At 45.0% G+C, this 12,099-nt stretch overlaps 1 protein-coding gene across 1 annotated transcript in view; it reads left to right on the forward strand.

The window, feature by feature from the left end:
* Positions 1-12,099, forward strand: part of dnah2 (dynein, axonemal, heavy chain 2) — a 180,086-nt gene that overhangs the window by 136,116 nt on the left and 31,871 nt on the right. Inside the window, exons 63-66 of the mRNA XM_048620015.1 lie at positions 1,820-1,945; positions 2,742-2,890; positions 6,531-6,597; positions 10,622-10,772. Coding sequence (XP_048475972.1) covers positions 1,820-1,945; positions 2,742-2,890; positions 6,531-6,597; positions 10,622-10,772 — 493 coding nt within the window. The remainder of the gene's footprint in view (positions 1-1,819; positions 1,946-2,741; positions 2,891-6,530; positions 6,598-10,621; positions 10,773-12,099) is intronic.

Here is a 12,099-nt window from a genome sequence, read left to right on the forward strand (position 1 = left end):
CCCAACCCGAAACGTCAGCTTTCCTGCTCCTCTGATGCTGCTTGGCCTGCTGTGTTCATCCAGCTCAACACCTTTTTGTCTCAGATTCTCCAGCATCAGCAGTTCCTACTATCTCTCCCCAGAACATTATCTGGGTCTCTGGATTTACAGTCCAGCGATAATACCACTAGGCCGTTGCCTCCCCCAGTGCAGCAGACAAGAGCTCAGGGAGAATTTAGAACAAAGCTGAAAGTACCAGTGAGAGAAACATAGAAAATTCCAGCTAGCAGGGATTTGACTGAGGGTAAAAGGTTAACCACTTATCACAAGTTTTACAGTGACTTTATAAAGAACATCAAAACTCCACAGGAACTGGATCAAATCCGAAAGGAGCAGAGAGCTTCTTAAACGATTCCTGGTAAACAGTGCAGCATGGAGTAGTATGATCAGGAGGGTCTGCTGCTCCCATCTCTGCTCTCTGCTGAATTGCTCAGTCTCAGCCTACACTGAAGTGGAGTCATGACAAGTGATTTCAGGACCCTGAGCTCTGAACTAAGCGTGGAAAGGTGCTGGTTACCACTTAAATCAGCAGGGTGTCAAGTGAGGACTGGATCAAGCCCTGATTCTTGGGCTGGAGCAGAATGAGCAATTGACAAAGATATGAGACGGCGTGTAGCGTTTGTGTAATCTCTCCAGCTGGGGTGGGTTTCATATATTGTGTCATTGAGCAGGCAGTGAGTGAAAAGACTGCCCCAACTGGGGGCAGATGCAACTGCCTGTACTCTATTTAGACAGCTGCTGAATGGGGAACTGCTGCAGCAGCAAAGCTCATGGCCACTGACTCAATAGTTCATCACACATTAATGGAGAGGGAGCCTTTTTGATTTGTGAAAGCGCTGGCCTTAACTGAATGAGGCTTCAACTTGAGATGATACAACCATTGTCGATTAGCCAATGATGGGGATGGTGTGGAGGGGGATTCTCCCATTGTCCCAACCTGCAGCTCTCAAATATCATTGTAGTCTTTTCTTAGTGAATCTGGCATCAGTCTTCCAATCACTACAAGCAGACTGCAGGTTAAATAACAGATTGTTACTGATATGTGCCAGCCGCAGCTAAGAGGGAACTTGAGGAAAAGGTGACAGGCTGCAGTCAACTTGGTGGCGTCCAGTTTTGCTGATGACCTTAGGTCACCCAAATCCTTGTAAAAGTACAGCCTCCTGAAGTGCTGCTTGTCTGAGAACTGCAGATATGTTAAACTGGGCCCACAGTCTCTGCAGGATCATCATGAGCTCTCCTCCTTTTACCAGTCTTCACTACAGCGTCAGCTATGCTCCTGAGCTGTCGTCACCTCCAGTGACGCAGGAGTTGCTTGCTGGAGCATCAAGTTGAAAATCTACGGAGAAGCTCTTTGAGAACTTCTGCAACCATTACGAGCATTCTGAAAGAGTCTAAATAGCTGAAAGCACCTGCAGTGTATCAGGCCAGGCCAGGGCAGCTGGAAATCCATGTGCCTGTCTGTGTATCCAGATTGCCCCTGGTGTGTGCCTGGGTTCAGGAACTGGAGGTGGAGAATGATGCAGGGGCCTTGATGCCATATTCTGCTGCGTACTTTTACAGCTGTCAGATATGGCATTGGATAAGCCACAAGAAAAGAATTGTTTAAAAACAAAATGTTTACCTCACTGCTGCTCAATTAATGCTGAGAAACAAGGGTGACACTGAGACAATTCCTGAGAATAACGACGGTGCTTACTTTATGTTGTGTGGATACTTTTTTAACATCATTGTTCACTGTTGCATGGTCAGCGCTGACAGGACATTTTCTATTTACTGCCAGGGACTGGAATCAGATATGGGTTACTTGGTTGGAGACTGCCTGTTGGCCTCAGCCTTCCTCTCATATATGGGCCCATTCCTATCAAACTATCGTGATGATATTGTTAGTGTCATCTGGATGAAGGAGGTAAGTTTCAGCTATAAACTGTCCTGTGGCAGTGTAATAACATCTCCAGTGTTGATATGAAATCAAACCGGTATATCTGAGCTATTGAGTCACTGACTGGTCCCTCTGGGTCATTAGTGGCCCCTATCTCATGGTTTTTATTGACCAATATCCTCTGGATTATTGGTTCAGTGGCTGCTATCTCTGGGTTATTGGGTCAGTAATCTGTATCTTCTAAACAAAGAAACCAAAGAACTGTGGATGCTGGAAATCAGAAACAGAAATTGCTGGGGGAAACTCAGCAGGTCTGGTAGCATCTGTGGAGAGAAACTGTGCATTAATGCTGCCAGACCTGCTGAGTTTTCCCAACAATTTCTGTTTTTGAATCAGTATCTCCTGGTTATTAGTGACCTGTATCTCTGGGCTGTTGGGTCAATCACTGGTGTCTCTGGGATACCAGAGTTGAGTACAGGTTTGTGTGCTTTGGTGTACCATTTGATTGTAGTTCATCACAGAGGTGGAAGGGGAAATGACAGCATGTCCATTTATGAGGAAGCATCAAACTGCTCAGGGCAACCATCAAATGTTCTCTCTCCTTCCTCACGTGTACCTTGTCAAAATCCATATTCCTGTATCTTCCCTTCTATAACCACCTTACCTCTCTGTAAGTCATCCTTCATCCTGCTATCATTTACACCTCAATAACCTTGTGGTTGAGACCGCCAGTGTCCCCAGTGTCACACTAGCAGAGGATGGCTTCCTGATGTGGTAGATTGATTGCGCTGTAGTCACACTCTTTGAACGATGTTCCTTACAGATCAACCAACGGGCTGTTCCCTGTTCACCTGACTTTGCGTTTGCAAACTTCCTATCAAATCCCACCACAGTGCGAGACTGGAATATCCAGGGCCTGCCAACAGATGCCTTTTCCACAGAGAATGGAGTCATCGTAACTAGAGGCAACAGGTATGCGGGGTTATGCACCATTGGAATGGTGAGCAGAGGCTAATGTAGCAGTATCAACCCAAAGCTAAAAGGACAATTGCACAGTCAGGGGATCAGTACTGAGGAGCACCGCACTGTCGCAAAGTCAATACTGAGGGGGCACTGCATGTGATCTAGACAAATTCAGAGCAATCTGTATCTAATATTGGGCTGTATGTGCCCTGGGAATGTTTGATGGGGACAATGTGCTTTATTCAGTATCTGACCCCGTGCTTTTAATAAAATTCATTCATGGGATGTGGGCTTTGCTAATTGAGCAGACAATTATTGCCCGCCCCTAGTTGCCCCTGGGGAAGGTGGTAGTCAGCTGCCTTCTTGAACCATCACAGTCCATTTGATGTAGGTAAATCCACAATGTTAGGCACGGAGTTCCTGAAGTTTGACACTGAAGGAACAGCATTATATTTCCATGTAAATGATGGTTGTTTTGGAGGGGAACATGTAGATGGTGGTGTTCCCATGTATCTGCTACCCTTGTTTTCTAAGCCTGAAATCACATGACACCAGGTTATAGTCCAACAGGTTTATTTGAAATCATAAGCTGTCGGAGTGCTGCTCCTTTACCTGACTTGTGTTTTCAAATGAACCTATTGGAATATACATTGTGTCTTGTGACTTCTGACTTTGTCCACCCCAGTCCAACACCAGCACCTCCACATCATGGCTACCTTATTTTTGTAGATGGCTGTCGTCACATTTAGAAAGGACTTTTTAAAGACCCTTGATGAATTTCTGCAGTGTTCTTGTGCTGGATGGAGTTTGTGGATGTGGTGCCTATCAAACTGGCTGCTTTGTCCTGGATGGTGTCAAGCTTCTTGAGTGTTATTGGAGCTGCATGCATCCAGCCAAGTGGGGAGTATTCCAACACACTCCTGACTTGTGCCTTGTAGATGGTGGGACAGGCTTTGGGGAGTCAGGAGGGGAGTTACTCACTGCAGGATTCCCAGCCTCTGACCTGCTCTTGCAGCTGCTGTGTTTATGTGGTGAGTCCAATTGAGTTTCTGGTCAGTAGTAACCCCCAGGATGTTGATAATGGGGATTCAGTGATGGCAACATCACTGAATGTCAAGGAAAGACATTTGGATAAGTATATGAATAGGAAAGGTTTGGACGGATATGGGGGAGGAGCAGGCAGTTGGCACTAATTTAGTTTGGGATTATGTTCGGCATGGACTGGTTAGACCAAAGGGTCTATTTCCATGCTGGATGACTCTGTGACTCTATGGCCATTGCCTGGCATTTGTGTGGCATAAATGTTACTTGCCATTTGTCAGCCCAAGCCTGGATGTTATCCAGGTCTTGCTGCATTTGGACATGGACTGCTTCATTATCTGAGGAGTTGCAAATGATGCTGAACGTTGTTCAATCATCATCAAGCATCTCCACTTCTGACCTAACTGTGGAAAGAAGGCCATTGATAAAGTGCAGAAGATGGTCCAGTCTAGGAAACTAGCCTGAGGAGTTCCTGCAAAGAGTTCCCGAAGTTGAGATGATTGACGTTCAACAACCACAACCATCTTCCTTTATGCTAAATACGACTCCAACCGCTGGGGAGTTTGTCCCCTGATACCCATTGGATCCAGTTTTGCTCAGGTTCCTTGATGCCACACTTGGTCAAAGGCGACCTTGATGTCAAGGGCAGTCACTCTAAGCTCATCTCTGAAATTCAGCTCTTTTAACCAAGTCTGAACCAAGGCTATAATGAGGTCAGGAGCTCAGTGGCCTTGATGGAACCCAGACTGGCATCACTGAGCACCTTATTGCTGAGCAGAACGACCTCTATCACTTCACTGATGATCAATAGTAGACTGATGGGTAGTAATTGGCTGATTTAGATTTATCCTGCATTTTTGCTCAGTGTGGGACATACCTTTTCAGGTGGGTGCCAGTGTTGTTGCTGTGTAGACAAGCATGGGATGTTCTGTAGTAATATTGTTGGAATGTTGTCAGAACCCATAGCCTTTGCAATATCCAGTGTTACCAACCACTTCTTAAAATTACGTGGAGTGAATTGAACAGGCTTAAGACCGACATCTATGATGTTGGGAATCTCTGCAAAAGGCCAGATCATCCACTCAGCACCTCTGGATGAAGATTGTTGCCAGTGTTTCAACCTTGTCTTTTATACACTGATGTGTTAATCGCCTCCTCACTGAAGATAAGGATATTTGTGGAGCCTCATCCTCCAGTGGTTTGTTTAATTTTTCACCAGCAGTTTGCATGGCTGTATTTGCCATTGTCGTTTCCGGTGCCTAGGTCAATGCTAGGTGGTCAGTCAGCCTTAATTCTTTTTCTGAGGCTTTCTAGTGGCTGATAAATCTGAACAGCCATCCAGGAGCAGCTCAGAGTAAACCGCACTCGCTATTGGTCTGTAATCAAATGTTGGCCAGACCTAGTAAAGACAGCAGTTTTATTTCAAAAGACGTTAATGAACTAGATGAGTTTTTTATAACTATGGTTTCGTGGTTATCATTAAACGTTTAACTCTAGATTTGATTGAATTCAAGTTACACAATCTGCGGTGGTTGGATCTGATCCCAGATCCCCAGAACATAACCTGGGTCTCTGTATTACCAACATAGCAATAATACACGGCCTCCACCTCTACCTTCACCTAGAGCTGTCCTGGTAGTATAGAGGAAGCTTAATTCTGTATTCAACCCTGTGCTGTCCCTGTCCTGCGATTATTTGATGGGACAGGGTAGAGGGAGCTTTATTATGTTTCATTCAATACAGTTGTTACAACCAGACCCCAGGCATGTTTTCCAAAATGATTATGCTTCCAGAGGCTTGCCCCGAATCATTACGTTCCTGTGAGAAGGGATGAATCAGCTTCCCTTGTTTATTCACCTGCCCCATCAGTCAGTCCCGAACTGTTCCCTCTTACTGTTTTTCTTCTGCTGGGATCTCTGATATCCATGCACGACAGTGACTTCTGAAACTGAACGTCAGTGCTGGGAATGGTGTTGACCAGCCGATTAGTATGCATGGACTCTGGGAGTGGCTGCTGTTTTGACTGTGACCTTCTCAGGACATGGCCAGAACACACACACCTCAATTCACGGGTTAACTTTTTCCCACTAGCGCATTCAGACTAGAGTTTCAATCAGTTTTCAACACTATCAGTTTTTTTTTTGTATATTCTTGGAAGGGCAAAATGCAAAGAATGTCTGCAAGAGGTAGCTTTCTGCTGTGAGGAGAAAGGTAGTCAACCTCCGCTTTATCTTTTCCTGTTCCATCTCTGACTTTCTGTTTGATGTTCCTTTGACATTCTGCAGGAGTGACATTCCACGGGCCCCGCAGGCCAGATAGCACTGAATTTACACATGCAGTCTTGTTTTGCCTGCTTTGGTTATCTTTTAAAGAAAAATCAGAATTAAAAGTTTTAAAATGTCCTTAGTATTTCGGGTTTCTGATCTGTTACCATGACAGCAATAATTAGGAATCCATATAACTAAAGGCAGAGTGCATTTTATGCAAGGTATTGAAATCTGAGCAAGTCTCTGCATAAGGGGACATAATAGCAAAGAGTGGCTGTAATCATTGGGAGCTGATAGACATGAACAAAATACACAGCTTGACTTGTCTGTCCTTCCCCCAGATGGCCTCTGATGGTGGACCCCCAGGGTCAGGCTCTGAAGTGGATTAAGAACATGGAGTATTCTAAGGTATGAGATTCATGAATCAAGAAGCCGCAGTTAAAATCTGAGCATGGATGCAAGTTTAAGTAAGTAAAACTGGCTGTTAAATAGAATGATGCCAAAGACGAGATGGTGGCAAGACCATTGAGCCTTGACTGACTGCAAACAGCCTACTTTACAGCAAACAGAATCCATTTACTTTGCTGACTTAATTTAACTGCGTGTTACAGCAGTCTACAGAGTCTAATTAAAAAGCTGCTACAAACTATAGCAAACTGAGCTTGTGATCAGAAGCAACAGCTGTTACAGGTAGGGTGATGTCTCCAATGAAATGCGATGAATAGGAGTTAATTACACACTGAAAATGAGGTGTCTAAAATTAATCCCATTTTCCTCAATCAGCAACATCCTGGCATTAAATAGCAGGGTCACTCTCTGCTGCCAAATAACAATCTTTCCTTCTGCCCCTTGACATTTTACATCTTAATTTTTGATTTTGATTTTATTGTCACGTGTACTCAAGTACGAAAGTACAGGAGTACAGTGAAAAGTGTACAATGTCATCACACAAGGCGCCATCTTAGGTACAAGTACCTAGGTACAGAATCATAAGAACAAAGTTAAAAATTGCAGTAGTTATAGTATAGGTAAAACATACAAAATAAGGTTAAAAATTACACATTGCAGACCTTCTTGGGTTTAAGTAGAAAATAAGAAATAAAGCTGAAGGTTCAAACATCTTATATCAAAAATAGAGGGATTGAGTTCAAGAGCCGTGAAGTTATGCTCCAGCATAAAAATTTCTGAAGAAGGGTCTAGGCCCGAAACGTCAGCCTTCCTGCTCCTCTGATGCTGCTTGGCCTGCTGTGTTATTCCAGCTCTACACCTTGTTATCTCAGATTCTCCAGCATCTGCAGTTCCTGCTATCCCGGAGTTGGAAAAACCATTTGCGGTATACACCACCATCTGCTGGCCATTAGCCTGGATTGCAACTCAGTCTGATTGGGCTGGAACTTGCTAACTCAGTAGCAACAGTGGACACTCTCCAAAACACTGCAGGGATGAAATTGTGCTGATGCTGGAAGCTGGAATGACCCTGGGATAATTGGCTACCTCATATAGATACTGTCACACATTCCTTTCTCATGACATTAACAGTGATGGAAAAGAGCTGACTGTAACTCAGTGGCTCAAATTAAACCGTCTGTCAGCCCCAACTTGGACGGCAATTGCCAGGTACCTCCAGAATAAAGGAGACTAATTTATCAGAGCTTCTACCCAGCACTATGAGTTTACTTGTTCCAAAACTAAACGCTGGCCAAGTGCTAGAGAGGGTCAGCTAATTTTGATATTGCGGTTACCTTGTGCAAACTTAAATTATGCACTCACCCTATTTTCCTAGCTGGGAGTGTCTGGGATGTACTGTTTGAATAATACATGCTTACAAGTAACTCAAGTATGCAACACCTCTGTTAACTGAAAGTCAAGAACAGGAACAGTTGTAGATAACACAGTGTGGAGCTGGAGGAACACAGCAGGCCAGGCAACATCAGTGGAGCAGGAAAGTTGACGTTTCGGGTTGGGACCCTTCTTCGTAAATGGGGAGGGGAAGGGAGTTTGGAAATAAATAGAGAGAGGAGGGCTGGGGCTGGAGGTAGGTAGGTGGGATGGGTACAGGTGAGTGCAGGTAGGGAGTGGTGGGGATTCGTCAGTGAGATGGGAGGGGCGGATGGAGGGAGAGAAGATGGATAGGTTGTGTCAGGTCAAGGAGGCAGGGATGAGAGGGAGGGTTGGTCATGGGATGAGGCTGGGGGTGGGGAGATTTTAAAACTGGTGAAATCCATGTTTAGGCCATTGGGCTATAGGCTCCCAAGGTGGAATATGAGGTGCTGCTCCTCCAGTTTGTGGTGTCATTGTGACACTGGAGGACACAAGACAAACCTTCCACATGAGACAGGGGTTCACCTGCACTTGGTCTACTGCATCCGCTGCTCCCGATATGGCCTCCTCTACATTGGTTAGTCCAGACTCAGAGACTGTTTTGTAGAGCACCTGCGCTCCGTATGCAACAAAAGACAACACCTTCCGGTTGTGAACCGTTTCAACTCCCCCTCCCACTCCGAGTGACATGTCCATCCTGGGCCTCCTCCAGTGTCACAATGACACCACCCGCAAACTGGAGGAGCAGCACCTCATATTCCGCCTCAGGAGCTTACAGCCCAATGGCTTCAACATGGATTTTACCATTTTCAAAATCTCCCCACCCCCGGCCTCACCCCATGTCCAATCCTCCCTCTCATCCCTGCCTCCTTGACCTGACACAGCCTGTCCATCTTCTCTCCCACCTATCTCCCCCTCCCACCCCACTGACCAATCCCCATCACTCCCCTGCACTCACCTATCACCATCCCAACTACCTTCCGCAGCCCCACCCCTCCTCTGTCTATTTATTTCAGAGCTCCCTTCCCCCTCCCCATATATGAAGAAGGGTCCCAACCCGAACCGTCAACTTTTCTGCTCCCCTGATGCTGCCTGGCCTGCTCTTCCAGCTCCATACTGTGTTGTTTCTGACTCCAGCATCTGCATTTCTTGCTATCTCACAGGAACAGTTGTATACCTGTAATTCAAGACAGGAACTGCTGTGTACCCTGTAGCTTGAGAGCAGGAACATCCCTGTGCCCTGTAGCTCGAGAGCAGGAACATCCCTGTGCCTTGTAGCTCGAGAGCAGGAACATCCCTGTGCCCTGCAGCTCGAGAGCAGGAACATCCCTGTGCCCTGCAGCTCGAGAACAGGAACATCCCTGTGCCCTTTAGCTTGAGAGCAGGAACAGCCCTGTGCGCTGTACCTCGAAAGCAGGAACAGCCCTGTGCCCTGTAATATGAGAGCAGGAACAACTCTGTGTCCTGTAGCTCGAGAGCAGGAACAGCCCTGTAACTCGAGAGCAGGAACAGCCCTGTGCCCTGTAGCTCGAGAGCAGGAACAGCTCTGTGCCTAATAGCTCGAGTGCAGGAGCTGCTTTGAAACATAATCAACAACAGAGTCATCTCTGTTTCCTGCAACTTGAGGACCACACCAGATCTGATATCTGTAATTTGAAAACTGGATCAACTCTGACACCTGGCACTGAGTGAGAGTTGAGTGAGAGAAAAAAACAAATCAGAAGGTGCTGGAGAAACTGCATAGGTCTGGCAGCATTGTGTAGACAGAATCAGAGTCAATGTATTGAGTCCAATATGACTCCTTTTTGGAATTGAAAGTCTCTAGGGAAAGATGTGTTTTTATGCTGTTGACTGAAGGAGAGGAGGAGGAGTGGGTTGAACAGATGGTGAGGGTGCCCACAGCAAAAAATCGAAAGCAGTGTTAATTGGGGAACAGGAGATATGTGCAGATTGGAATGTTGTTGCTTTTTTCACACTTCTACAAGGGATATCCTGAACTCAACATCTCCTTATTCCTGGAAGGAAAGAAAACTATGGAACTTTGAAATGACTGTTAGCAGAACCAGCAAATCGTTACAGTGTAGAATGAGACCCTTCAGGCCATCTTGTGTGCTCTAGCTTAATAAACTATCCTCCCATTCCAATCCCAGTCTGTGGCCTTACAGATCTTCAGGTGTAAATTGAATTGAGGATTTCTGGGCAGTGAATTCAATACTCCCACCATCCTCCTCATGTCCCCTCTAATTCTTCTCTAATCACCTTAATCCTTGTCATTGACCACACTGCTAGGGAAAACAGATCTTCCCTGACCACTCTATCCAAGTTCCTCATCGTGTTGTACACCTGAATTAAGTCACCCCTCAGCCTTCTCTGTTCTAAGGAAAACAACCCCAGCGTATCCAATCTTTCCACATTGCTACAATCATACTGGTCTTGAATGCCTTCGCAATGGAACCTCACTTATGTAGTACTGGTCTATTTTGACAGTTTTGAACTGGCTTGGGACTGAGGGAAGTGCAGTGTCTTGTAACTCCTGAAAACAAAACCCATTTTACTGAGCAGCTAGAAAAACATTCCTGCCAGATTGACCTCTCTGGTTATTTTTCTCCAGGGACTGAAAGTGATAGACTTTCAGATGACTGATTACATGCGTGTGCTGGAGAAGGGAGTGCAGTTTGGATCTCCTGTCTTACTCCAGAATGTTCATGAAGAATTGGATCCATCACTCGCCCCCATTCTCAATAAATCTGTCAGTAAAGCTGGTAAGTGTCACAGGGAAACCCAGCTATGACCAAAGTCCATTGAGCAGTAAGCCTGACCAACTTGGTAAGGTTTATTGTGGGACCGAAAGGACTAATCCAATCTGCCACACTCGTTATGAGGAAGACTAAATTCTCACACTCAAAAGGTTAAACATGAAGTGACGCACCGTCTAGGTTTCTAAACCAGAATGAATGAACTAATTTTAAAATGTCCCCTTTTGCGCATTAAAATAATCACCTTTGATAGTAAAGACAGGGTCCCAGATTTGATTCCCTGTTCTGTATTGTGGCAATTATTATCCTTATTGGGAGTTGGAATTTAAAGATAGAGGAATTATGGTCAGTTGTGTGAAATTCTTTTAAAAAGGTCAGAAAGTTAATTTGGAAGAGTGACCTAGACACGGTATTGCTAAGGTGAGTACAGTCAAGGGCCTGGAAACATCCCTGTAATGTTAATGGGTAAGATGTTTATACTATTGAGTTTATGACAGGCAGAGGAAACAGAATAAAGCCATTAGTTTTGTTTTAACTTCAGAGCAGAATCATTACCTTCACTATTAGTTTAAGAAGAAATAAGAGAACAGTTCAATTCAGGGAAGCAGTCACTTCAGTAGAAATGTTTTCTAGTCTGTGAAGTTTCCAAACCAGGAGAGCTTGTAGAAAAGTCCTCATGTTGTTGAAACCTGCGAGACTTTAGCCCTCAGAATTGGGAAAGGTTCATGCCCACAAAGCAATTGTAAAGTTATCTCCGAAGTTCATGGATTAGAAACTGGAAGGAGTCAGTTAAGTAGAAACTTAGAGTTGAGGTAGGAGTATAATAGCTGTGGCCTTGAGTCTCGAATGGTCATTGTTGGGAAACATTTTGAAACTTTGCTTTGCTGTCTGCATTAAGATGTTTTTCTGTATCTATATTGCTTGGTTCCTTGATTTTTCTTCTTTAGTATAATAAACATGTGTTCAGTTGTTAAAGAACATCTGCAGCCTCATGTGAATAAGCACTGCATTAACATAAAAAAAATCTATCAAGCCAGAGGTTCGTTTTGAGTTCTGACTTGCGCAGTGGTACCATTAGCTGGGATCATTACAGTGTGAGTTCAGTTGATCTAGGCTCTGGGAGTATAGTGAGAGCTACAACCCACTCTGGGTCCAGAGAGTGTGAAAAATCTGCAAGGATCTACTCGTCGATTGATTCCTGGTGGATAGTGTGAATTGAGTAGGAATTGTGATGAGTGTAGGATTGAGCATGGCTGTGAGTCGCCCTCCTTCCAGGGCTGCTACACTCCGTAAAGGCATGTAGAATGGCGACCTGGGCAAGTTTGGCAGGTTG

The sequence above is a fragment of the Rhincodon typus genome, chromosome 45 (assembly GCF_021869965.1).
Source record: "Rhincodon typus isolate 14 chromosome 45, sRhiTyp1.1, whole genome shotgun sequence".
Lineage (NCBI taxonomy): Eukaryota > Metazoa > Chordata > Chondrichthyes > Orectolobiformes > Rhincodontidae > Rhincodon > Rhincodon typus.